At 38.7% G+C, this 27,997-nt stretch overlaps 1 protein-coding gene across 5 annotated transcripts in view; it reads left to right on the forward strand.

Moving 5' to 3' along the window:
* CTNNA2 (catenin alpha 2) overlaps positions 1 to 27,997 on the forward strand; it is a 526,704-nt gene that overhangs the window by 429,162 nt on the left and 69,545 nt on the right. For all 5 annotated transcript variants that reach the window (XM_074904290.1, XM_074904291.1, XM_074904292.1 and 2 more), the window contains one exon: positions 27,728 to 27,820. In XM_074904290.1, coding sequence (XP_074760391.1) covers positions 27,728 to 27,820 — 93 coding nt within the window. The remainder of the gene's footprint in view (positions 1 to 27,727; positions 27,821 to 27,997) is intronic.

Consider the following 27,997-nt stretch of genomic DNA (forward strand, 5'->3'; position numbering starts at 1 on the left):
GGCTGAAGATATGTTTCCCTAATATTTTCTTTTAATCTGCAGAAAAAGAATAATATCCTGCAGTCACTGCCTGTGGTCCGTTGAATCTTAACCTGTTTGAGCTCTCTGAGCTTATTTTAGTCTGCAGTGTCTGTCAAAGATGCTCCTGTTTCCATCTTATGTGCGCGGAAAGCAATCTTGGCATGTAACTATAACACAACAGATGGGACACAGTGCAACTTGGCTGACCTCTACTTTCAGCGTTTAAATAGCTAAACTGATTTTATTACCATAAAATAAACTTCTAAGAACTTCTTACACTGTAGACCAAGTTAACAACTGCCAGTTTGCAATCCTGTAATTGCAGTAGATGAAGAGGTCAGGTTTGGAAATGGTTTCATGAGATTGGAAGATACTTGCATTGATTTTAAAGAGAACCATAGTGATGGAAATGCCTAGAAAACTTACATTTGCTTTTAAGACAAGGAAGCCAAAATAACATTGTAGTAGTGCATGCGGAATTCATTGGAGTGTGTTTCTAAGGTCATGCTCTTAATTTTTGGTATCGTTGAAAACAGACTGAGGATAAACAGGGCTTGCAACGTTAGGAACTGAAAAATTGTGCTTAAAAGTGGTTGACAGACTTAATCTCAAGACTATCACTTTCTTGAGGAGGTTTTCTTCTTAGTACCATTGTTCTGTTGTTTTTCTGTTATTTACCCACCTTTTAGGCTGGCTTGTAACACCATTGGCTAGCAGCTCCAGCTCTAAATCTTTAGCAGGCCAAGGCGTTTTTTATTGCCAGACATCCTGGAGGAACTCAAGAATACCATTGCAAAACTCAAGAATACCATCCCCTCAAGAAAAATAAACAATTTATATATCTATTACAATGCGAAGATCAGAAGACAGTAGTTTATTAAAAAGCAGTTAAAAAGGGCACTTGCCCCATACACCTTGGCTTCTGAGGGATAAAGGTCTCAGCAATTTTTACACTTTGCCAACGCTTTTTTATCTTTAGAGCTGAGTATTATCACACCTTCTTCTGTTCAGGATTCATTTTTCATACATGAATTTAGGCCCCATCCTTCAAGCTCCTATGCCAGTTGTCGAGCTGAAGTGTGGATATCTTTGAATCAGTATCTTGGAAATCACTGTATGGGCTTTCAAATATTATCAAAGAAAATTACATAATTAAATTGATGGGCATATATTGAAAACTGTTTGACACATTCTTTACAAATGCGCAATATTTATAGAATACTTGTTTTTAAAAGTATCTAAGATAATACTTGCTTCCTTTGGGCTGCTGTAAATATATCATGCTTTGTAGAAGGGTCTTTATGTCCGATTTTTTCAATTATACCAACTACAAATGCTGTACACGTGGTCAGAGATATAACCGTAACTGTACTATGATCTAATGATATGGCCATGGTAAAACTGATTTTTCTTTACCAAATGTGACCATGCTGTTTCAGTCTAATTTGAGATGGCCTTTTTTTTTTTTTTTCCCAGTGTTGTCAAAGAAAAAGGACGAAACAACTTTATGCAATTAAATAATAAAGATGTCTTTCACAGCACTTATTATAGCTGGGAGGCAGAAATCTACATTTTAACTTGCTGATCCTGTTCTCTATAGCATTTTATGCACATATTTTTGTACTTTTTTCATTCTTCCTGTTTGCCTTTTTTTCAGTAATATAATACATAAAAACAAGTTCTTGTGAGTTCTTCTTATCCTATAATGTAATTACGGCATTATTTTGTTGTAATATTGATTTGGGAAAAAAAAAAAAAGCAGCCCAGCTGTATTTCTGTTCATAAAGAAATGGAAATCTGAATTTTACAAGAGGGAGTTATTTAATCTTTACTGAGATGATTTGTAGAAGGCTTGCAGGAGAGACAAATAAAGAGTATTGTGATTTGAAACTCAACTTTCATTTTATAAGAAACTTTATAATAAAGTTAGGAATATACATGTATATTATAAATAATCATCTTCAAAAAGTTCTTGTGATCAAATTAAATTTCATGTTTGTAACTCCTTCTGCAACTCTGTCATACTTACATGATAATTATTATTATTTTCATCTTGATGTCTGTTTAAGAGAGCCTTTCATTGTGTTAGAAGACATTTAGGGCAGAATTTTCTTAAATTCTTCTCATAGGATGTATGATATCTCGCACTTACCATGAGAGCAGAATATTTGCTACGAAGGGGCAAGAGGCTGCCTGTAAAGTCAAAATACAGAAGGAAAAAAAAAAGCCTTAACAGGTGGTGTTGAAAACCCTGCTTATATGCTGAATGTTACAGAAATTAAGTGCAAGAAACACCATCAAGAATAGTAAATCATCAGATCAAAATCTCTAAATATTCCATAATCTAACTTATAATTCCAGTCCAATTTCTAATTGTAAATTTCAGAAACTTTCAAGCTCTGTGTCAGAGCCATTTGGAAGGTGTTTCAAGAATTTCGTTCCCATAATGACCACAAATTTTCTAAATTTAATTTGAAAATCTTATCAGGACATGAAGCAGTAGTTATTTTTCTTCCTTCAGAGAACTCATCACAAATGTATTTGTAAACACTATTATAGCTTCCTCTAATGTTCTGTTTCCCCAGACTTCCTACAAACTTTGTACTTGTGAGGTTCACACTGCTCTTTTTACACGTATGACTGTTCTAAGTGAAGCTTTGCAATGGTTTGTACTAAAAATTTAATACATTTTCTTAATTTATCACTATTCTTTTTTTGGTTTGGGTTTTTTTTTGTTTGGTTGGTTGGTTTGGTTTTCAACATCTTTATCTGCTTCTGTATCTTGGATGCTTTATCTCTGACCTGGTCTGTTTAGTCTTTAAAATTGATTACACAAGTATGGCTCTTATGATAGCTTATCATCTGTACTTGTAACCCATCAGGGTTATTGTAATTCCTTATGATTGATCAGGCAATATAATTTCTATTTCTGCTTAATCTTTTCTGTGCTCTGCCATTTCGTGGTCTGATGGACATCGAGGTAATCCGTGTTCCTTTGGCAGTTCCTCAGAGAGTTAAGTCCAAGCCTTTTGGCCTCATCCAGCATCTATAGTTCTGAATAAAAGAGGATCAGAGAGGTAATGCAAGAGCTGAGATTATTCAGTGGCATTCTCTTATTTAACAATATAGACTTAGCATCGCAACTCATTCTTAAAGCAACCATTGACATGAGTGAGTTACATTTTAAGACGAGAAGGGTCTATCAGGAACACATATAATCTAAAGGGACAGAGAGACAATGCTTAATCATTTGTGGAAATCGCTTTGTGTCTGGAGACTCTTGTGAGACCATCCTTCTTGAAAAGAAAGGCTTCTTCCCAGAATGCTATTTGTTGAAATCTGCACAGGCAGAATGATAATGGCAGCAGCAAGTGGTACTTAATCTGACCTTTTTTTTTTCCAAGTCATTTTTTGGCTATGCGGTTTCAACTATTCTACAACATATTGACATGTATTTTGTCATGTCAATACCCTGAAAAATCTCATGAATGCATAAAATATCTGTGAAGCTTGAACTCTCAGGTAATTGATGATGATTGTTTGATAAATATACTTGCATCTACAGTGGGTGACTATATAAGGCTGAAAAATGGCCAGGTGGTGCAGCAAAATGTCAGTTCTGTGAAAAATCGGTAGAAACTTTCAATAAAAAGGGCACTCTGTTGAAAAATAAGACAGTTTATTAAATTTTGTTGGCAGTGTCAGATGAAAATCTGAACACTAAGAGAATAGCCTTGATAATAAAGGGTAAAGCTTGTCGGTGGCAGGTAAAAGTAGTGGTTTATTTGCATGGTAGCAAAATTCTGGAGCTATTCTGAAGCTGATGCAATGAATCCATACAGCTGAACACAAAGTCTTACAAGCCCCCTAAACAAATATACACCTGGGATGTTAAATACAGAAATGCATTCTATGTAATTGTGGCTTTGAGTAATTCAGGGAAAACCTGTAACTAAAGAAAAGCAGTGTAAACTTTCCCGTATGAATGCTTCCCCAGTAAGAAATGCAACTTTGAGTCAACATAAACTATTTCTGGAAGTTTAATGAATTTGGCCAAAAGAAATACACATGGTGTCAACCTGAAACAATTTTTTTGGTGATTATTTTTCATTGCAGCCACTGAACAGAAAAAAAAAAAAAAAAATTAAACAGCTCTAATTTTTGGCATGCATTTCACATACAGATAGTCTGTCTGGAACAGTTTCTGTATTTTTTTTATTTTATTACAAAATAATTTTCCTGAATCAGTCATATATGTTTATAATAAATCTTAATCCTCACCCATGTATATATTCTAATTAACTAACAATAATGATCTGGAGGAAAGATATAAGGATAAATTCATGTATTAATATATGTTGAAATTGTGTGGAAATTCTCACATATTTTAGAAACTTGGTCATGTTTCCTGCAGTAGTGTGTAATATCAAACATAATGCCCTGACTAATTACTGTTGGAACTATTTTACTCAATCCTCCTCACTTTTGTTTAGTTAATATATTCTTCATTTCCTTCCTTAAGCTGAAATGTGAAATTGCCAGGGTTTTTTTGTAAACAGCTGATATAATCCATTATAAAAGCCACCAGACTTTTCTGCAAGACAAAAAATAATTATCTCTGAGTTTGCTGAAAAGCAGCATAAAAAAAAATTAAAGAAAATTCGATCTCCACACTGTATTAATGCATACATTAGGGGGAAAAAAATTACTAGAACAGGATGATCTTGGTTATTTCTTGATGCAAACTTTTTTTTTTAAGGTGCTCAGTGAGCTACAGGAGCAAACCAACTATTACAACAATTCATAATGTTTTATATCCTGTGTTTGTTCATCTTTTTACTTGGAAGTGAATGGATTGAGAAACATGATCTATATTTTGACGTGGAAAGGAAATCCCGTAGAGATGTATTTTACATATGTTGAAGGAATTGATTAGCTTTTTTTTTAAAGGAAGATAATGTTATAATGATCAGAAAAAGCACATGTTAATATTTCTAAACCTTGTAGCAGTTTCAGGTAGGATCATATACTGTAGACAAAAAGGTTAACGTGTAATTACTGTCTGTCTTAAACTCCGTTCTGCTAACTGTTGGAGAAATACACCAATAAACAAATGCTGATTTTTTTTTTTTCCCTTTTTGAGGCATAAATGAATCAGTAGGATTACTTTGACTTTCAAGAACTAGAATTTCCTTGCAGTAGCACTTCTAAATACTTAAGCCTGAGTTTTACCAAAGGATGACTGTGTTTTATTTATTACTCCATTTGAAGAAGGTTCTGAATTATATGTAATTGACTGTATTTGGGTTCAGAAGAAACGTTCTCTTGATTTTCACTGAGTCTTAAAGGGTTTTCTGCGTGGTGTTAAAATGTTGATATGAAGGTGTAAGTGCTTTGTAGCCTGGTGGTTTGGGCATTGTCTACAGAGGTTAAAGCTGTGGGTTTGTGCACCTTCAGGCAAAGAATGGAAATAGTCCTAGATGTCTAAAAATTAAGTCGTTGTACAAAGATGGGAATATATTAACTCTTCTTCTCAACATATTTCAAAGCCAAGGAGACACCACTGTTGTTGGGAAGGTGGAATGGGAGAGGGCATACATTCTCACCTCCTGGAAAATGCTATCAGCTGTGAGCCTTTGGTACAGAGTTTTTTTTTCCTTTTGGTCATTTATGGTATGAGAGCAAAACCAGCTTGAGAGTCTGTAAAGCTGATTTCTTGCAAATTGCTCTGAGATCTTCAAGCCAGTTTTCATCGCTATGGTGAAAGTGTTACTTTGGCTACAAAAAGCAATAGTAACCTAGTTGAGATCTGAGAGCCTGAGTAAGAATAATTTTCTAGATTTTTTTTTTTTTAAATTGATAAAATTGGAGAAAAACTAAGATCTTTTGGGTACGTGTTTTATCAGTTATAGCCACCGAGTTTCAAACCTGTAATATTACAGACAGAAGCTGAGCCCTCCCTGCTCCTCCCTTCCAAACTTGCATAGCCATTCATAACTGCCTGACATGTTGAATTAACTTGGAAAAAATAATGTACCAGCAAAAAGCTATGATCCTTATTGTCTCTGGTTTATCTTTGTCAGTACTTTTATTACTGACAAAAGATAAATTCCCTGTAAAGCAGAGTTGAGACATCACTGATGAGTTAAGATGCTCTCCAAATTTAGACCAGCTAATTATACATTATCTACTTTTTTAACAGTGGACTTGAGGTTTCAGCTTGTTCAGGAAGAAAACTGCTTGGTAGCAGCAGCTGTACTATCAATGAATATTAAGGAAGATGATTATCTTAATTTGAAAACAGCCTGTGTGCCAGCATTCTGAAGAAGAAACCTATAGTCCCACAAATCTTCACTATTTTTTCTCAAGTTTTATAGAATAATTATTATTTGGCTTGGGTAGGAATTTTTTTTGTAATTGGCTTATCCACTGTATAAAGAAAAGAGTTTACCTCTGAATTAGAGTGGAGAAAATAAGAGAGTTTGTGTAGTTATTTAATAAATAAAGAGCTTCTATTCTGCCAAGTAAACACTAGACAGCTGAGAAAAGATAGTCTCTTGGAGCTGCTCGTAGCTTGTGGTGTTAGCATTTGTTTTTCACCCATGTTTAGGGAGCTTTATGGAAACTTATGGTCTGATATATGAGCTTTTGCCTGGAAAGCCAGCTTGTCACTCTGCCTATGCTCATCAGGTTGGTTTTGTGAGTAATTAGCTTTGCATATCAGCATGGCAGGGACAAACTACTCCTGCTTGCTGTCTGATCTAGGCATCCAAGGAACCGTAAGGATCTCGTGGAGGTGGGAGTACAGATGTGAAAGTAAGGATTGTCAGATACGGCCATACTGGTCACCTTGCATATACTGAGATGAATAGATAGAGAACTGGGAAGTAGAGACTGCCATCCTGTGAAAAAATAGAGCTACTTATTAACCAAAAAAAAAAAAAAAAAAAGAGTAGCAGTACTTCCCTATAGGCCATTTGGGAATACAAGAGTGCAGTTCAAATGTGGAAAACTGCTCACTACAGCCAATGAGTGATTCTGAAAGGGGCTAAAAATGTTTCAAAAACACTTTGGGATCTTTCATGATGATACTGCAAGCTTGCACTGGTATATTTGGGCATCTTAATTCCAATTTGAACAACGTTTCTTAGGAGAAAGGACTGTCACTTGAGCACTCTCAGCGGCATATTTGGCATTTCTCTGAGGACTGAAGGGTAGGCTTCAATTACACTGTGTAAATCCAGAGTAAGAACATGAGTGCAGTCCAGTATGTCTAATTATACCAGTATAGTTGAATGCAGTATCTGCCCTATTTTATATTTAGGATCTTTCAACAGAAGATTTATTTTTAGCTGGAATATTTGTTTGAATGTCAGTGTCGAATGTCAGCTGGAGTGTTAAATGTTAGTTTGAGTGTCTGTTCTTTGAATTTGGGTTCCTTTAGTCCATGTAGATAAAACTACCATTTCTCAGCCTGTTGAAATAGTGTAGGGTTTTTCCCTCCCATAAATCATGTGAATTCAACTAGAACATTAAGACTTTCAACTTGACTGTGTTTGCTTTTAAGCCATTCTCTTGAAATGAGATCGAGATATTAAATGTAAATCACCTCTGTGCTTCCTTCTCAAATTGAATGCTTGCCTAAACTGGGAATAACAGAACACGAAAATCAGCTGTTCTTCTGTGAACTTCTAAAATGAGTAAAGCTGATCTTAAATACACCAATGTTTTCTCAACATATGTTCTATTCAAATATCCTCAGCACAAGTCCATTTACCATTATTTATATTGAGTGTTGACAGCTAGGAAAATAAAATTTAAGAGTTTTGGCTTCCATTGAGATACTGGAAAATTATTTTTTTTCTTCAAATTTTTCATAATCAAAGAATCCTGAACAGCTGCATGAGTATCTGTAGTTCTGTGTGTGATGTTATTTTTTCTGTCATTTTAACCAAGCAGTTGAATATGCATTACAGCAACACATCCACCACTTAATTCAAATGATATTTCTCTGTTACTACACAACTCTGTATGATTTCACATTGTTTCTTGATGTATTTAAGACTACAGCATAATGTTAGTATAATAGGTAGCAAGTAATAGCTTGCAGACTATTTGACTGTCATTCTCTCAGAAAAGGTAGTTTCTCAAAAAAGGTGGATTGATTCAGCAGTGGAATGGGTTTCCTTGTGTTTATGCAAATAAACTTTTTCAACAGCTGTTATCCTCCAACTACGGAGCTCATTTCTCCTGTCACTCACTGATGTAAATCAGGATTAATTCTACTGAAGCTGATGACCATACAATGCTAAATCTATAGAAGGCAAACAATCAATGATTTGATAGCAAACTAAGTTTTGAAGAAAAACCAAATAAAAAGCAGTATTAAAAGCGTTTAGTGCTGAAAAGTTGCAACATGAGTTGCCATTTGGGAATCTCTGTCTCTGGAATGAAACCACATCATATGCTTGGGTCAGTCTCACACTGTCAGAGGACTTGTGCCATTTCTTCCCCTGCCCTTTTAGCTGGCAGGAGGCTGTCATCATGGCAGCTGGCAAGGGATGTAAAGAACTCAGAAAAATTGTAATGGAAAGAAAGTAAGGAATAAAAAACAAAAACAACATTAGTTTCCTGACAGTGAAAATATATGTGTATGTATCAGCTGAAGCAAGAAACACTCACCTGACTCCTCGGCTTATTGCTATTCTTGCTTCATTCTAATGCAGTTTCTTCCTGTTCAATATCAGTTTATAAAACTGTGTTACATGTTCACTGACTCCCGATAACTAAACAAATCCCAGTGTGCAGCTAGATGAATAAATTCCAGTTTGAAGCAGTGCAATTATATGCCGAAGGCTGCTCAGCGAATTCATAATAAATTAACCGTTAAAAAGATGTGGGTTAGAAGGATAAAGGGATATAGGAGCAATGTATTTTTGTAATACATTACTCATTATTTCTGGTAGCAATGATATATACACTTTTTAATATAGACTACAACACATTCTTCAACCAATCATTAATTTTTAATGCCAATGAGAGAAAAGCTTTGATGATCAATTGACACATTTAGAAAATCCCATTTTATTTACTACTTTCTATACGCGGACTGGCACTACACAGACACTGCTACATAAACTCTTGCACACATTTCTGGAATGCTGTTGTATCTAAGGGAAGTGAAAACAGAACATCATTTACTACCATTTGTGTATTGTTGGTGGATTGATTCTGGAATTCATTTCTACCTCGGTTTGTCAAAACTACAATTTATTGCCCAAAGAGTGTGTTATGTGAGCCAAGGCTGGTGTAAATCACTGAAGCTTTGCTGAATTCCTGGAATACTGGAACAAAGCTGCTGTATGTCAGTTGGGGATCTTCAGCTTTGTCTTATTGGATGGATTAAATGAAGAGGCTTGGTCATTTTGTTACAGTTGGTGAGTTTTGTCTTTCTACTTTAGAATTATGTCATTGAGTGAAATGTTCAATGTGATCTGCAGTTTTTTAGTGTGCAAGTGCTTAATTGTTTGTGTTTATAGCTGAACCCCCTTTATCTCTTAGTCTCACACATGCAATTTAAAGAATTTAAAATTTGCTAGCGTGTTTTAATGTGTTCAGGCTTCTGCTGGTGTTTCTCACTTTGAGAACAGGGATTGCTTTGCAAATAAATAGAATGAGTTGACCATGGTCCAGTTTAAATAACACAAGTAGTGATCAAAAATTTTATCATTCTATTTATTATTTTGGGAGTCTAAGATACTACAGACATCTGAGTAGAGACAGCAATATCAGTGTATTGAACAGATCATAGGAACCAGCATGTCACCTGTTCTGAAGAAAAGTTATCGGAGAAAAGAAAATCTTTCAAAGATGCTTTTTAATTTTTTTTCCCTTTGGTTTGCCAAGTGCATAAAGATGTCACAAGTGCTTGGATGATATGTGGAAATTTAATTTACAAGACAAATTGTTTAAACTCAACCATAATCCTTTCTGGTGGTGTTTCAAGCACAGAAATGCACATGCAAAAAGATAGGATGAAGGACTGTCAAAATTTCTTTTAGCTAAAAATATCACTTACACTGATATATGAAGCTTCTTGGTACATCCCATTTTAAGGGTGTTTTGGCTTGTACCTTTTTTAAGGTACTAATGTTCTGTGAATTTATTATAAGCATGTAAAAATAGTTCTAATAGATACAAATACCCTTACTGCTGTGCAGTAGATAAATTGTTTTGCCTTGTTCTCTTCACTCAAAGTGTAATAGCTCAGATCCAGATTTTAGCTAACAGTGAGGCTGCAAAGGAGAAATATGCAGAAAAAAAAAAAAAGGGGGGTTGTTGGGTTTTTTGGTTTTCCTTCTTGCTCTTATTACTCAGTCTCTAAATATGTATTTGAATGGGCCCTGAGAACAGATCAGTGCGACTCATTGCTTGTTGGTCTAGTAGATCAGATCTCATCACATACTATTGTTTGGGTTTTTTTTCCTAATTTAATGTTCCATGTACAGGAATAGAAATCCACACAACAGGTATCAATGCAGACTTGTGAGACTAAGTGAAACAAACATCTACTAGAGAATGGTTTAGGTACAACTGATCCTGCCTTCATACAGGAGTATCATCTGTCAAGTTTCCTTTTGGCTCCAATTTCCACGACGCATAGTAATGTCATATTAATAGTGGTGTGGTGAAATGGATGTTCCTGTTTTATCTAGTCTACTGACAAAACTAATCAAACTTGGCCAGAATGTTTCCAGCATTAAAAGAAATTTCATTTGCCTACTCTTGAAGGAGGACATAGGGAGATGTTATTCCCCACCTGCTCCACAGATAGGCAATCTATGGGGTAAAGAAAGTGCTGTTAACATCCATCACCTTATCTGGATGTACTCATGGGTGCAATTACTGCTTCTTAAAACAGCATGGAAATGACCCTGAGAAGAGATTTAAGGATGCTCCATTTTATTGTATGTGTCCTTGCATTTCCTACGTTTCTCAGTTTTTTCTTGCTCCAGGATGATATCAGAAAACATTTAATCTAAAAACAGATCTTGGAAAACTGAATGATGACCTGTAACTTGATGGATTACCTTCCTAGTCAACACAAGCGAAAAATCTACTCTCATAATTCATTCATTCATTCACCTGTGGTGATTTACTGAAAAGTTCTTACAGAAACAAGAAATTAAAGAGGCAGAGCAAATCCTTGGCCCACCGTAGGATTCAACCAGGGCATCAGGCCCAGTCAGTATGGGTTTATGAAAGGCAGGTCCTGCTTGACAAACCTGATCTCCTACGACAGGGCGACCTGCTCACTGGATGAGGGAAAGGCTGTGGATGTTGTCTACCTTGACTTCAGTAAGGCCTTTGACACCATTTCCCACAGCATTCTCCTGGTGAAACTGGCTGCTCGAGGCTTGGATGGGCACACGCTTTGCTGCGTAAAAAACTGTCTGGATGGCCGGGCCCAGAGAGTTGTGGTGAACAGAGTTATATCCAGTTGGCGGCTGGTCACGAGTGGTGTCCCCCAGGGCTGGGTGTAGGGGCCACTCCTGTTTAACATCTTTATTGATGATCCAGACGAGGGGATCGAGGGCACCCTCAGTCAGTTTGCAGCTGACACCCTGTTGGGTGGGAGTGTTGATCTGCTCGAGGGCAGGGAGGCTCTGCAGAGAGTCCTGGACAGGCTGGAGCCATGGGCTGAGCCCAACTGGGGGAGTTTCACTGAGGGCAAATGCCGGGGGCTGCCCTTGGGCCACAACAACCCCCAGCAGGGCTACAGGCTTGGGGAGGAGTGGCTGGAGAGCTGCCAGTCAGAGAGGGACCTGGGGGGTGATTGACAGCCGGCTGAACAGGAGCCAGCAGTGTGCCCAGGGGGCCAAGAAGGCCAATGGCATCCTGGCTTGTGTCAGCACTGGCGTGGCCAGCAGGGACAGGGAAGGGATCTGAGCCCTGGGCTCGGCACTGGGGAGGCCGCCCCTCGATTCCTGTGTTCAGTTTTGGGCCCCTCACCCCAAAAAGGCCATTGAATGACTCGAGCGTGGCCAGAGAAGGGCAACGGAGCTGGGGCAGGGTCTGGAGCACAGGTCTGCTGGGGAGCGGCTGGGGGAACTGGGGGGGTTCAGTCTGGAGAAGAGGAGGCTGAGGGGAGACCTCCTGGCCCTCTACAGCTCCCTGCCAGGGATGAGTCTCTCTGAACCAAGTAACAAGTGATAGGACAAGAGGGAATGGCCCCAAGCTGCGCCAGGAAAGGTTTAGACTAGATATTAGGAAGCTTTTCTTTGCAGAAGGGGTTGTTGGGTGTTGGAATGGGCTGCCCAGGGCAGGGGTGGAGTCCCCATCCCTGGAGGTGTTCAAGAGTAGAGTCGACATAGCGCTGAGGGATCTGGTGTAGTTGGGAACTGTCAGTGTGAGATTAATGGTTGGACTGGATGATCTTCAAGGTCTTTTCCAACCTAGACAATTCTGTGATTGTTTCACATGTCCAGAATGATATTGTGATATTCAACATATCGCAAAGGTCAGCAGTCCCTATAAAAGCACGCTAAAACATCTTACTCCTAATCTCTCTTCTCATAACTGTGTAGCCCCTCAGGAACACAGTAACTCTCCTGCTTCCTAGTTAAAGTTTTTCTCAGATGTGCAACTCACTGTAGTTTTGTAGGAATCACAGAATCATAGAATTGTTTTGGGTTGGGAAGGACCTTAAAGATCATCTAGTTGCAGCCCCCCTGCCCAGGGCAGGGCCACCTTCCACTAGCCCTGGTTGCCCAAAGCCCCGTCCAACCTGGCCTTGAACCCTTCCAGGGAGGGGGCATCTGCACTTCTGTGGGGAACCTGGTCCAGTGCTTCAGCTCCCTCACAGTAAAGAATTTCTTACTCTTATCTAATGGAAATCTACCCCTACTTGGGATTCAGTGCACCCTCAGCAAGTTTGCCAACAACACCAAGCTGTGTGGTGCAGCTGACACGCTGGAGGGAAGGGTTCAACAAGGCCAGGTGCAAGGGTCCTGCACATGGGTCAGGGCAATTCCAGGCACAAATACTATGTGCTGGGCTCTGAATGGATTGAGAAGGGCCTTATGGAGAAGGACTTGGGGGTATCAGTGGATGAAATATGATGGATAGTAGCTTAGACACTTCCTTCAGGAACTGCAGATGCACTTCATCAGGTCCCATGGACTTGTGCACCTTAGATGGTCTTGAACCTGATCTTCTCCTTTGATGGGAAGTTCCTCACTGTCCTAGTCCCCTCCTTTGCCTTCTGTAACTTGGGCCATTGGGCTGGAGCACTTGCTGGTGAAGACTGAGGCAAAAAAAATCGAGTACCTCAGCCTTGTCCATATCTTCTGTAAAAGATCTCCAGTTTCCTTCTGGAGAGGGCCCACCTTATCTCTAATCTTCCTTTTATTACTGAGGTACCTATAAAAGCTTTTCTTGTTGCCCTTGATGTCCCTGACCAGATTTAATTCTATCAGAGCTTTGGCCTTCCTAACCTGAACCCTGGCTCATCAGACAATTTCTCTGTATCTCTTACAGGCTATCTGCCCTTGCTTCCATACAATGCAGGCTTCCATTTTGTGTTTGAGCTTGTCCAGGAGCTCCTTGTTCACCCATGCAGGCCTTCTGGTGTTCTTACCTGACTTCCTCTTTGTCAGGATGCATCACTCCTGAGCTTGGAGGAGGTGATCCTTGAATATTAACCAGCTTTCTTGGGCCCCTCTTCCCTCCAGGGCTTTACCCCATGCTACTCTGCCGAGCAGATCATTGAAGAGGCCAAAGTCTGCCCTCCTGGAGTCCAGAGTGGTGAGCTTGCTGCACACCCTCCTCACTGACCTAAGGATCTTGAACTCCACCATTTCACAGTCACTGCAGCCAAGGCTGTCCTTGAGCTTCACGCTCCCCACCAACCCTCCCTTGCTGGTGAGAACAAGGTCCGGCATAGCACCTCTCCTTGTTGGCTCCTCTGCTACTTGGAGAAGGAAGTTATCATCAATGCATTCCAGCTACCTCCTGGATTGCTTATTCTCTGAAGTGTTGTCCTTCCAACAGATTTCAAGGTGGTTGATGTCCCCCATGAGGACTAGAAGTCGTGAACGTGAGGCTGCTCCTATCTGTCTAGAGAGGGCCTCATGCCCTCAGTCTTCCTGGTTGGATGGCCTGTAGCAGACCCCCACTATAACATCTCCTGTCTTCTCTCCCACTAATCCTGACCCGTGTGTCCTCAGTTGGCTCCTCATCCATCCCCAGGCAGGGCTTCATGCACTCCAGCTGGTCACTGACATGGAGAGAGAGCCCCCCCTTCCTCATCTCCCCTCCCGTCCTTCCTAAAGAGCCTGGATCCTTCCATTCCAGCACTCCAGTCACAGGAGCCATTCGATCATGTCCCCATGATTCCAGTAAGATCTTCCTTCCGGGAAGGAGTAACATCTTTTATTAGAAAAGCAGTTCTGTGAACACTGTGAATCTTGGTTTCTTAGAGATTTGTATTTTGTGGTCAAGTGTCAGATCCAGCTGAAGTGTTTCCCACAGAATTTATGAAATCTTTCACCTGCTCGGATTTTTCAGTGAAGCATTAAGTGACAAATAAGGTTTGTGTCCTCAAAATGGTTGCCTGTTTTCACTGAAATTTTAGGAATTTAATTTTTTCGCTGAGACTTATCTGTTACTTTGAATTAAATTAATCAAAAGCTTAAAAAATTGTTATGATTGACTGGTGAAGAGACTCTCTGCAGCTTTATCGTGGCTCACTGGCCACAGACTTTGAACTATCAGTTTGCAAAGGAGCCCAAACGCATACTGATATTGCCATTAAGTCTAATAGCAGAGACAGTGGACTTATTATACTGATCTCTGCATGCCAAAAGGACATAAATCAAAGCACAGTGAATTAAAGATCTCTGTCTGCAGTCCTATTTAGAATTCTGATGTCAGTTTTGATTTCTTAGATATACGTTTGTTCCCATTTTATGTTTAATGCTAAAAGTCACATGAAGAGCTCTTGATATAAAAACTCGTTATTAAAAACTAGTTGCATGTGAGCTGCATTCATATGGCAGGTTTGGTTTTTTTTTTTTGAGGAGTCAAGGAAAAAGCCAGAAACAGCACTCTAGTACTCTAATAATCCTGGTTTTGTTCAAATGGTTTTGGATATTTATGAGCTAATGATGATCCTTTGGAAAGGTAATCAGCTTTCATGCATAGAACTGCAAATGTGTGAGAACTGGGATAAAATGTAAGACTTGAGTCAGAATGTAACATTTTTTTAATCATATAAACTATATGACTGAGCTTACAACTAAGATGAAAATTTCCACATTTTTTAAAGTACTAGGGAAAAAAAAACGTAAGAATGCAGTCTTAGGAGAAAATATAATTTGAGGATATGAATTCCAGCACATTGAATAATTAATACTATTTCTTTTTTCTTAATGTGTTCACATTTCAGGGGAGGAGAGAGAACTAAATATAAATGCTGTTTTTCTCAGCTCATTGTCCTTTACTTACCTGTAAGAACAGATCTAGATGTAAGGTTTCTCAGTGCCATCTCTTTTGCCCACAGCTTTTTAATAGATATGAGAGACCATGTGTTATATAGATAAGGTAGTTTAGGCTAAAACTCTGTGAAGGGTTATGTTTGCGGTTGAGAAAGGTGGATGAGTGTGTGCAGGTAGTCAGGTCTGTGTCCTGACTGTGGTTAGCTTGCTGGTGTAAATGCAGCTGCCGTTAAACTACTGCAAGTCATCTCTCTTCCTGATCATGCCAAAAGTATGGATATACAGTGATAGCTCAACAGAGGAGGAGTAATTGCCTATTTTTTTAATGATACAGAAATGGGAATATCCTACTTCTATTCACATAATTTTCTGTTAAATCGTCAGGGTCTTTGTTTCATGGTGTCAGACACCATATTGTAAAAATATTTGTCGTAAATATGACTTCTCCAAGCGAAAAGGGGATGTATTAGTAGGAAAAAGGGCCACTATGCATATGAATAGACTAAACGATGTTCCAAGCCAATATGAGCTCTTTCCATGCCAGGGTTAAAGCATACTGACAGAAGGAATAAGAAAGGAAACTTCTAGTTCTGTTACCTTGTATACACATTCTGCTTCTGGGCAGGTGACGTCATTTTGTATTACTGTTGAACCATTACTAAATTATTGTAAAAACATTTGATAGATTATTCTTGCACAAAAATTGGATATATGTAAAATCAATATTTCGCTGGATGTGACGTTGTAAGCCTTTAAAATATTGCTCTAACTAAAAATCTCTTCACTCACCCCTATGGAGGCAATTACAGTATTTTACAAGGTTTTGTGTATGAGCATTGGAATACTAAGTCTTGATGTCTTTAAAAATATATATATATATTCTACATGCCCTCTGCCATTATAATCTTAGATTTCTTTCACACTAGCAATATTCTTTTTTATGCAATTCCCACAGTTTTTCCTCCAGTCCTTATGATGTATCACACTTTTACTTTTGTAATGTCTTCTGCTTCCATCTATGCCCATATTCTTTCATCCCCTTTAATTTCCTCATCTTATCTTCAAAGCCACCTTCCCTGTTTCCTATCTATGTTTCCTTTGATGGCTGGACAAATGCAGCATGAGCTGTGGCTGAATAAGTGATTGTGCTGACCAGTGCTTCCAGGCTGTAAAGTAGGTCAAATAAAGCAAAAAGCTGAATTCTCCCTTAGTGGGACACTTATCCTGACATGGATGTGTGCTTTTTGTAACTTAGGGGATGACCAGCACACTTGTCACAAATCTTAACTTTATCTCAAAAGGGGGAGGCTTAGGGATGAAGCACAAGCTCTAGACATATATTTCCCCTTAATGACAATAAAGTAATATTTAAATAGATATCAGTTTCCTGTAATATTTAAATAGAATCATAGAATAATTTGGGTTGTGTGGGATCGTTAAAGGTCCAACCCCCCTGCAATGAGCAGGGACACCTTCACATAGATCAGGTTGCTCAGAGCCCTGTCTAATCTGACCTTGAATTTTTTCACTGAGGGGGCATCTACCAGTTCTCTGATCAACCTGTTTCAGTGTTTCACCACCCTTACCGTAAAAAATTTCTTCTTTTCATTTAGTCTAAATTTCTACCCTCTTTTAGTTTAAAACTATTAACCCCTTGTCTTATCGCAACAGGCCCTACTAAAACATCTGTACCCATCTTTGCTGTAGGTCCCCTTTAAGGACTGAAAAACTGCAACAAAGTCTCCCCGGAGCCTTCTCTAGCCTGAACATCTCCAATTCTCTCAGCCTGTCCTCATAGGAGAGGTGTCCATCCCTCTGATCATTTTCGTGGCCTCCTCTGGACCTGCTCCAAAAGGCTCATGTCTTTTCTGTGCTGAGACTCTGGAACTGGACACCCTCAGCACTGCAGGTGGGGTCTCACGAGTGCAGGGTAGAGGGGGAGACTCCCCTCCCTTGACCTGCTGGTCACGCTGCTTCTGATGCAGCCCAGGATATGGTTGGCTCTTGGGGCTGCAAGCACATGTTGCCAGCTCATGTCCAGCTTTTCACCCAAGTCCTCTGCAGGGCTGCTTTCACTCCCTTCATACCTCACCCTGTACTGATACTGGGGGTTTCCCCGACCCATGTGCAGGACCTTCCACTTTGTCTTGATGAACGTCATGAGGTTCACATGGGCCCATGTGTCAAGCTTATCCAGGTCCCTCTGGATGGCACATCCCATCCCTCAGGCGTGTCAACTGCACCCACCACTCAGCTTGGTGTCAGGTGCAAACTTGCTGAGAGAGCACTCAATCCCAGATCTCTATCTGGACATTGAACTATTGCCCAGTACCCTCTGGATCACAGAATCATTCAGGTTGGAAAAGACCCTTGGGATCATCGAGTCCAACCATCAGCCTGACTCTACAAAGTTCTCCCCTACACCACATCCCCCAACATCTCATCTAAATGACCCTTAACCACATCCAGGGATGGTGACTCCACCCCCTCCCTGGGCAGCCTATTCCGCTGTCTGACCACTCTTTCTGTGAAAAATTTTTTCCTAATGTCCAGCCTGACCCTCCCCTGTTGCAGTTTAAAGCCGTTCCCCCTTGTTCTGTCACTAATCACCTGTGAGAAGAGACCAGCACCAGCCTCTCTGCAATGTCCTTTCAGGTAGCTGTAGGGAGTGATGAGGTCTTCCCGCAGCCGCCTCCTCCTCACACTGAACAGTCACAGTTTGAGGATATGACCAACCAATTCCTCATCTACCCAACAATCCACCCATCAAATCCATATCTCTCCAATTTAGAGACAAGTGTGTTGTGGGGGACCATGTCAGAGGCTTACAGAAGTCCAGATAGCCAACAGCCGTAGTTCTTCCCTTGTCTACTGATGTAGTCACTCCATCCCAGAAGGCCACTAGGTTGGTCAGGCAGGACTTGCCCCTGGTGAAGCCATGCTGGCTGTCTCAAATCATGTCTCTGTCTTCCATGTGCCTTAGCACAGTTTCTAGGAGGATCTGTTCCATGATCTTCCCGGGCACAGAGGTGAAGCAGACAGGTCAGTAGGTCCCAGACTCCTCCTTTTTACCCTTCTTAAAAAAAAAATGGGTGAATATTTCTCTTTTTCCAGTCACCAGGGACTTCACCTGACTACAATGACTTTTCAAACATCACAGACACTGACTTGACAACTACATCAGCTATTTGTCTGGGATGTGTCTCATCAGGTCTCGTAGACTTACGTATATTCATATTCTTCAGGTGATCATGAACATGATCTTCTTTTACAGTGGGAGGGACTTTGCTCCCCCAGTTCCTCCACTGCAGTCTGTCCACTCAAGAGGTGTGGGAAGAGAGGCTGCCAGTAGACTGAGGCAAAAAAAGTTGTTGAGTACCTCAGCCTTCTCCTCATCTGTTGTTACCAGTTTGCCAGTCTTGCTCATCAAGGGGGGTACAGGTTCTTTGACCTTACTTTTCTGGCTGACATACCTGTAGAAAGCCCTTCTTAATATTCTTTGCATCCCTTGCCAAGTTCAGCTCCGTCCTTATTGGTCAGCTAACTAAAATTGATTCTATCTAACTCGAAAGTTAAATTTCTTCAGGGATCAGTAATTAAATTTGTGATTAGTTTATACCCAGGGGTGTCTGATATCACACTGTGTTAATATCTTCAAAGCTTCTGTTACTATCATGAACTTTTTTGAGTTCTTACCACAATCCCTTATTTTATTTTTTTTTCAACAGCTGTCAAAATACAGCTTCCTGATAATATAACAAAAGTTTAATTATCACAGCCTAGTCAGGCATGCATCCCTGTTCTAGGGTCACTGAATAGTTTGCCAAAATAGTGGACTGTTATTAGATAGATGGATTGCTTTGGTAACTACTTGCTATTAATATCTATTAATTGCAGCACTGCCAGGGGTATCTTGTCAAAATTGCTTTATGAGATCAACTCATACACAGTGCAGTCTTGTAAATCTTGTTTCCATAGGACACCAGCTGCCCTCTCGCCCCTGGAGTATTTCAGTATACATTGTTCATAATTCATTATGAGTTTTAATAGCAATGGCCTTGATTGCAATTGACCCTGGATTTCTTCCTCATTTGGTGGTATACCAGACCAAGAAATTCTTCTGGCCATTTTGTGTACTTTGGAGCATAACAGTTACTGTTGGTTAAATGTTCTGTTGTCTGACGTTTCAGAGATGTTGCCATAGTTTTTGGTGTTACTACCTCAAAGGTATTCTTTGTTCACTGGTTTTTCAGTATGAACAGACCAGGTATGAAAGAATGGTGTAAGCAGGCCTTTACCTATTGTCTAATTAAATAGAAAAGTAACGTGATCCTACTAACAGAGGTAAAAGAGCACTGAGATGGGTGTTTGTCTCTAACCTGTGCAGAAGGAATTCTTGTAGTTGGACATTTTATTTGCTTTCTGTGAAAGGAAGATAATAAATGCATACCCCTGCAATATAAAATGAGTTTATACCTGTAACTCAGAAAATCAGTAAATAAAACTAATCAATTCTAGCTATACTATCTAGACTCAGTGGTCGTGTTAGCTGTGTGGTTAAGAACAGGATATCTGCTTTATGGCCCCCTTGAGTAGATGAACAGTAGAGAACAGATCCCCTACAGCTTTATAATCTGCTTTCTTGGAGAAACACTTGCTGCATTTCACCAGTGCTGTGCTGTATTGCTTGCTCAAGACCAGTTAAAATTAAGGTAGGAATCTGGTCTTCACTATGTTCTTAAGACTAAGTCCTGCTCTTCTTCTTGATTTCCTACAGCTGTTTGCTGTTTGTTTCTTCAGCAATGGATGCAAATGTATACAGAGAAAATTCAGAAATTACATCAGTGTAGTGAGCAAATCACTGAAGGGAAAGGTCCCATGTACCTGAAGCTGAGTTGCCCCACTGCACTGCGCAACTCCTGTGGCAGCGAACCTCAGGAGAGAAGCTCTATTCTGCTGCCCTTACCCCTCTCCCTGCTGGCCAGCTGGGAGCCATGCAGTTTCCCCACTACTCCTGACTATCAATTAATTGTATTCCAGCCGAATGCCTCAGAAACACACTCTACTCAATCATCTGTAATTCCAAAGGGAGTTTTCTGTCAAAGCAGGAAGCCTTTCTGTTGATTTTCAGCTCTGAATTAACATCCGCACCCACTTTTCTAAAGTCCTTGAATTTCAAACTATTTAGAGATATGGTGGAACAGAGGACCCCTGACAGATGTACGCCTAGACTTTTAATTGTGGGATCAGGTCTTCACATATAGTAACTGAAACGGCTCTGAGCCTGTTTGCTCGAGCTGAGGGTGCAGGTGATAGTTCTAGTCAGTGCTCCACTCTAAATGCCCAACAGCATTGCTTGAATAAGTTTACAAATGAAACTTAAGAGGTTTCTAGAATTATTCTTTGGTGTAAATTGGAAAAATACTCAAAACTAATCACCCGTCTTTGCTATAATCAGTTTGCTTTCCCCTGTTTTCCATAGAGAATGCTTGGGCTGATGCTGCTGAGAAATCGCAATGACCTGGAAAGTGGGTCTAAAATCACAGATGCGCATCAGCATCGTACCCCTCTTGTTTTAGTAGGTCTTTGGACTACGGTAGGGGGTTTCTTCTGTGCTTGCAGTCAGGCACATTTATCATGGTTGGGGCTCATCAGTGTGGTATAGAAACTTGACTGGTTTCAGGAAGAAAGAGATGTATGGTCAAATTCCATCTAAAAAGAGAAAGAAGAAAAAAAAAAAGTCAATATTTACTCCTAGTGAATATCGTTTTTATTCATATCTAAAAGAATAATTATTGTCTGATATTAAAAGTAAACGATCGGACATACTATAATACCCTCTTCTTGTGTTCTTTACTGGCAGCTCTATAATTGAACGTGAACCAAAGTTTTGGGGTTTTTTCAGTTATGACAATAGTAAAGTAGAAGGATTTTTCAATGTCTTTCATTTTTGATCTCATTTCTATTCCATCTTATAGGCAATAATGACGACATGTACTGGAATGGTCCTAGAACATAGAGGCGATTAAGATTGCCTTAACAACACTTTACTGAAATTGTCCAAAACTATGATTTTTGCATTTTGAGTTGACTTTTCAGTACTCATGAGGCTTCTAATGCTCTGAAGTCTTCTTTCAAAAATCTCGGTCCAACACCCACTGAATTTATTCAAGTCAGAGTTACTTCTAACTTTACCAAAAGTATAAATGTCTTAAAGCTCTTTTAACTAAATCTGATATGGAGGAAAACTGAGGGTAGTTTGAGAGAGTAAAAAAGCCTTATTCCTGTAGTAAATATGAGTGAATATGCTGTTGACCTTTTGAGGAGTGAAAAGAGTTTTTCATAAGTTCAGTGGGCAGCATATATGACATGAAATAAAACATTCAGCTGTTGTGCTTAAAATTCTCTGTAGCTTTCTACTGTCCTGCTGTTACCAACGTGCTTAGATATGTACAGAGTATTGCAAAGGTCCGAGCAGTTTGTATGAAATATGTTCAGGGTTTGGTGTTAAAAACTTCTCAGAGAAAACGTCAAACTCAGTACATCAAATCATTAGCAATTTACAGAAGAAATGACTTTTTTTTTACTGCTGCGTGTGCAATTCAATTTTTTAATACACATGATTCTGTACATGGGAACAACTGAACAATACATGTCTTTTTTAGATAACACTACGTGACTGGTTAATATAAATGAGGGACAATCAACAGTGTTATCCGGTACGAGGTTCCCCCAGGCCATATGCGATAGGTACTGAGGAAGAGACCACAGTCTCATATTTTCCTGGTACTACAAATTGGCACCGCAGTGCATGAAAAGGAAGAGGAATCTGCTGCAGTATGTACTCTCAGTGACATTTTGATTTTTGGCACTTGTTTGTGTATGTGCAAAAACATCCTGTCTAGTGGCAAATAGAGTTTTGCTCATAATATAATGCTTGAGTGAATAGAGTGAGGATAAATAAGCTGAAGATCTTGGGTAACTTAGCTTCAACTCTGTGCTCTCCTTTAGAAAAAAAATCTCTTATTTGTGGCTCCATGAATATCACTGGGCTGCCTACAGCAGTACCAACATCAATATATGTCAAAATTTTGAAGGATTTGGAGATCGTAACAGTATCTGGGTAAATAAGCGGATGGATAAACAATTACAAATAGTTAAGATACCACAGTTCAGCAAGTTACCATTCATTAGCTGAAACACAGTGACATTATTTGTTTGGCTTTAATCCACTGTGAATGTTATAGAAGTGTCTTACTTCAACAATCTTCAACTCAAGCTGAATAATTCAGCTTCAGTTTCTCAAATGTGTGGTGTAGACAGATAAGTTTGACTGTGTCTTGGGTTTGTTTCAGCTATTCCGTATTTCCCTAACAAAGGAATATCTTGCTGTAAATTTTCCTCTTCCTAATATTTCCTTCAGTTAATTACAGCGAAAAAAATTATTTACATAAATAGGAAAGACATGTAGAACAAAAGTAAAAACTAAAACATATTTACAAAGAATACACAAAACCAACGTATAGATCGATTGTATTCCCTATGGTTAAATGGTTGGGGAAGCTGAATAGAGAGCGGGTTTTTTTTTTTGTTTTTTTTTTGTATCATTTCTTCTAAATAATCTTTGGTGGAAAAAAGAGTAAAAGAAAAAATTAAATAATAGAATACATACATTAGCTGCACTATTCTGCAGCCTTTGTGTTGTTACTGCACCTTTACTGTAGCATATGCTGCTCCCTTTTTTTACATTTTTGCTCTAAGCATTAGATTTCACTTTTGGACCTTTTCACTTACATTAAATTCAGAGTGAACATGTTACATCTTTGAATTTAAGTTTGTATCAGAGGACATTTGATAGTCATCTTTAATAATATGAAGAGCTCAAGTCAAAATTGGAAATAGTTGAGTTTAAAAAGACAAAGGTAAATATACACAATTTTCATCAGTGTAAAAAAAAAAAAAGTAAATTGGTAGGAAAGATCCTTGATTACTTCTGTAACTCAGAGGGCAATTTTGTGGCAGAAATAAAGTTTTTCTCTCCTAAGTAGTATGTGTGGCAAAAGTAATGACAAATCCACTCTTCAGTTGCTACCTAACGAAAAACTAGTGTAGGCATTGCTTGTCCATACAGTACTTACACTTCCAGATGCCATATAAATATATCTTTAGATAAGTCCTGTCCTTGGTATGTGATTTCAACAATGGTAATAAAAATTTGCATTAGAAACAAAGTCCTTCCCCAGTCCCATCTGCTATACAGCAGAAAACTGCTTGAGGCTAAAATACAACCAAATACATGCAAATACATTTTATTGGGACTGATCCTGCAAATATTTGGAATAATTGGAAGTAATGGAACTGTCTGCATGATTAAAGATACCTAGTAAGGTGCAGAAATGCATCTTGGGCTATCGGTGCTGGTGATAGGAAATTAATATGAAGGAGTTTGTATGCACTTTTTCACCTCCCCAGTTCTAGGTTTGGTTCAGTGCCTTTGGTGATTGCAGAAAAATACAGCATCACTGGAGCTGGAGTGTTTATTTTCTTGCACATTACTTTTCTGTGCTCTTTCAGGAGAGGTTTAAGGTGTTTAGGAATTGTTTTGATGGTATAAGAGTAGCTCAGCAGACCTGAGATTCTGGACAGTAATGTTTATCTACACAGCAGTTTCACTGTTATTAAGTTCTCCGTGCATTTTGAGGATGATTCACAGTTCATGGATTTTTGGTATTTAAAATGTATTCATTCATATAAATACTCTTTAGACAGTTCACATTGCTCTTAATGCAAACTTAAGTTCTGTTTAGGCAATAAATAAATTCAGTATGCTCAAGGAACTTACTAATCAGAAAACAAACAAACAAACAACAAAAAAAAACCCCACCCAACAAACAACAAAACCCAAGAAAAATTAATTACCTTGTTACATCCACAGCCTCTCGTGAAACCTCTTCAATGCTTTGGTGGAGACAAAGTACTCTGAAGTGTAAAGGTAAAAGCTGTCACATCAAAGTTCTGGCACATTGGCAGCTATGATAACATACAGCCTTTTCATTTTCCTTTCCAAGCTATCTTCTCCATCCAACTCAGGAGTGGCATATTAAACAAATTCCCAACCTTGAAGAGTCTGGGTTCTTTACAATACATGTCGTATTAAATATGCGTATGCAAAACAAGTTATGATGCACCTTTACAACCCGTTCTATTTCAGTAATACCTTTCCAACAATCATCAGGGCCAGCTATAATCTAAGTTTATATAACAATCAAGATACATCTAGAAGATCAGATAATCAAACAAAGACTTGAAAGAGCTTCGGGAAGTGCCTTTCTCTTTTTATTCATCATCCAAAGAGATCAGTTTGGCACCTAACCAAAGCGCCTCAGCTAAGTGAAGTGGAATTTGGTCTAAGCTTTTTGGTCATAGTTTTATGTAGGAAAAATATCTGAAGATGCTGAATTTATAGTAGGCTAAAGCATGTTGAATTACCTCACGGTTTCTTTCAACTAAGAGTACTCATATGGACCTTGCTGTGCCAAGAGTCTTAACTGGTGGTAACTTGGTTGTGTATTTGATAACAAAGTCACAAAAATAATTAAATAATGTCCTATCTGGTGATTGAGTGCACTTAAAACTTGTGTTATTTCACAGATCCGTGCTTATATGACGGCACTAAAATTCAGGCTTTAGCAAGTAATGTCTATTTCTTGCCATGTTTTAAAAATAAGTTTTGGGTAAAGTCACAGTATTTCTGATTTGTAGTGCTAAATTCAATTTTATCCAGATTGCATCTACCTTTGTAGAATTTGCTTATCTCTATGCTTATTTGACATAATCAGATATACCCATGCTACAGGTACTCCCTGCTGAATTGTGAAAGTAGTACTGCTTTCTGACTGCTCTATATATGTGTGTATATATATACAGGACTATATTTATGCAAGACTTGAAATATGCCACTGAAACTATTTAGATTATGATTATACATGATACCTACCTATTTATTTTTAACTGGATATCTGTAATGCTCTTTTGAGGCATATTTAATGTAGTCATAGATTACAGTTTGTACTCCCCCTGTATTCATAGTAACATCCAAAACAATTTCCCAAACTCTAAATTACTTTACAAAAAATGAGAAAAACTTTTCTCTGATTGTGTCTGTATCCTTCCTTGGAAAACCAGGATACTTTACAACATCCAAATATCTGATCAGATTCTATTGAAAGACTAATTCACAGAGACATAAAAGATAAAAGTTTTATTTCCACTGTTGGTTTTTCTTCTGCAAAGATCTCTTCCAAGAGAACTCAAAGAACTGCTTAATAGTTTGATTGCCATCTCATGACACCCAGCCCCTCTCAGTCACGTATCTCATTGCTGTCTGAGAAAAAGTAAGTTACGTGGTGCATCTTGAAGCCTTATGCAGACTTTCATCATGATAACCATAAAATGAAGGGGCAATCTGAAAAAAAAAAATAAACCACGTTTAAAATACGGGAAGATATATTTTACTGAACTCAATACCATTTGCTAGTTTTTAAGTTCTGTAATTTCCACTCATGTTAATGCATTCTAATTATTATCCTGCTAAGCTTTTGTTTCTCATGAAGATTAAAGTGGTCTGTTTGATGTGTGCAAAGAAGTGACTACAGAAAATGGTAAATTAATTGGAAGATGTCAGTTTAGGAGGACGTTTTTGACATGAGCGCTGTAAGGCTGTTAATAAACAGACGAACTCATTTGTCTCACCATGAAATGAAAATAAAAATCACAACATTATGATAAAATCTTGACTAGGAAAAGCCTGCAAGACTCTTTGAAGCCTTAGGTTCTCTTCTTCTGAGGGCTTTGGCACCGTGATGTATGCAAACCATGTTCTATGTAACTGTGAATTGAAATAGGTTCTATGCAGAACAGATGGACTAGGGCTAATGTGGCAATGTGCACTGGAGACAAGGACAGATTAATACCACAAGGGGAGACTGGAGGGAAAGTGGAAAGATGGGGGTATTTGAACTAATTCATGAATCATTTCCAACTGATAGTTATGCCTTCAGGCACTGAATAATATCAAGGAAGCATATTTAAAATTTTATAAGTTTGTTTTAATGTAGATTAGAACTAAGAGCCATACTTTTGGATGATTAAAAAAAAAATAAAAATCTTGTATTCCCCCATCCCAGAATGTACCTTTGTGATTTAAATATCGATGATGAGCTTAATTATGTGCACTGTGACATGATTTGCTGTTTGGAAAACCCATGGCAGATTCATGACTTGGCACAAAGCTTTTGGGAATGGATTTTTCTGCAAGCAGCACTGTATGTGCTCTGCCAGTTGCATCCAAGCCACAGAGATGCAGCTCTGCAGTGTCTGGAGGCATGGTCTGATTGCTAGATTTCATTCAGATGTCTCTCTAAGTCTCCCCTGTCTTCATTTTATCCAAAGAGCTTTCAGACTTTCCAAAGCTGTGTCAGAGCAAGCACGTGTAGATACCTACATCTCTGAATGAGATCTTCAGGCATGCATTACAGAATAAGGCTTGCAACAGAGACCTTCCACATGACCAAGTTATGATACTCTTGCTAATGGACGTTTTACTCTAGGGCAGATAATCACATAGAAGTAGAGGTCCACCTGAGAATTAAAAGAACTTTAATATGCATAAAATCATCAGTATCTGAAACAATGAAGATACTTAGAAATATCTAAATTCCCAGTGTCAGTGAAGGTATCAGAGTTTTGTTTATGTGTAGAAAAGCACAATTCCATGTGTTAGGACATCAAAGATTCCTCATTTTGCAAAGCTCAGGGTATATAGATGAGCCCAATTACTAGTATTTATAATGGAGATGGTTAATAAAAGAAAAAAGAAACTGTGAGGAAAAGAAATGTATAGATAATTACCTGGACACTCTACATGCTCTATATGACTTCTCAGGAGATTATCTTCAAGCTATAGAGGAGTATGTGAAACACTTGACAATAAGGGAAGATTTTGAGAAAAATTTAATGAAGATGGCTAGTTCAGTTTGCTAGTAAGGAAATAACCTACATGAGTTTCTGTTCACCAGCACAGAAGATGCCATATTGTTCCTCCTGTATGCAATTCTTTCCTTCTAGGCAAGGCTCAATAAGGAGAGAGAAAGGTGTACAATGCCCTGCTTGCCTAAAACTTGATTCTTATTCTGCCAATTTCATTGCAGGTTGCAAATCTGGCCTGTTCAATCTCAAATAATGAAGAAGGTGTGAAGTTAGTCCGTATGGCAGCAACACAGATTGATAGTCTGTGCCCACAGGTAAGACTCCTGCTAAAAAGCACTTCAGAACTCTGACATTAACAAGCTTCTGTTAACTAGGACAGGGGAAATGGCCTACATGAAGATTATACCCTTACTTTTGCCATTACGTTGTTGCCAGCTTTCCATGAACTGTGAAAAATACATTCCTATCTCAAGACCTGCATAATCAATGGA

Source organism: Athene noctua, chromosome 4 (assembly GCF_965140245.1).
Source record: "Athene noctua chromosome 4, bAthNoc1.hap1.1, whole genome shotgun sequence".
NCBI lineage: Eukaryota > Metazoa > Chordata > Aves > Strigiformes > Strigidae > Athene > Athene noctua.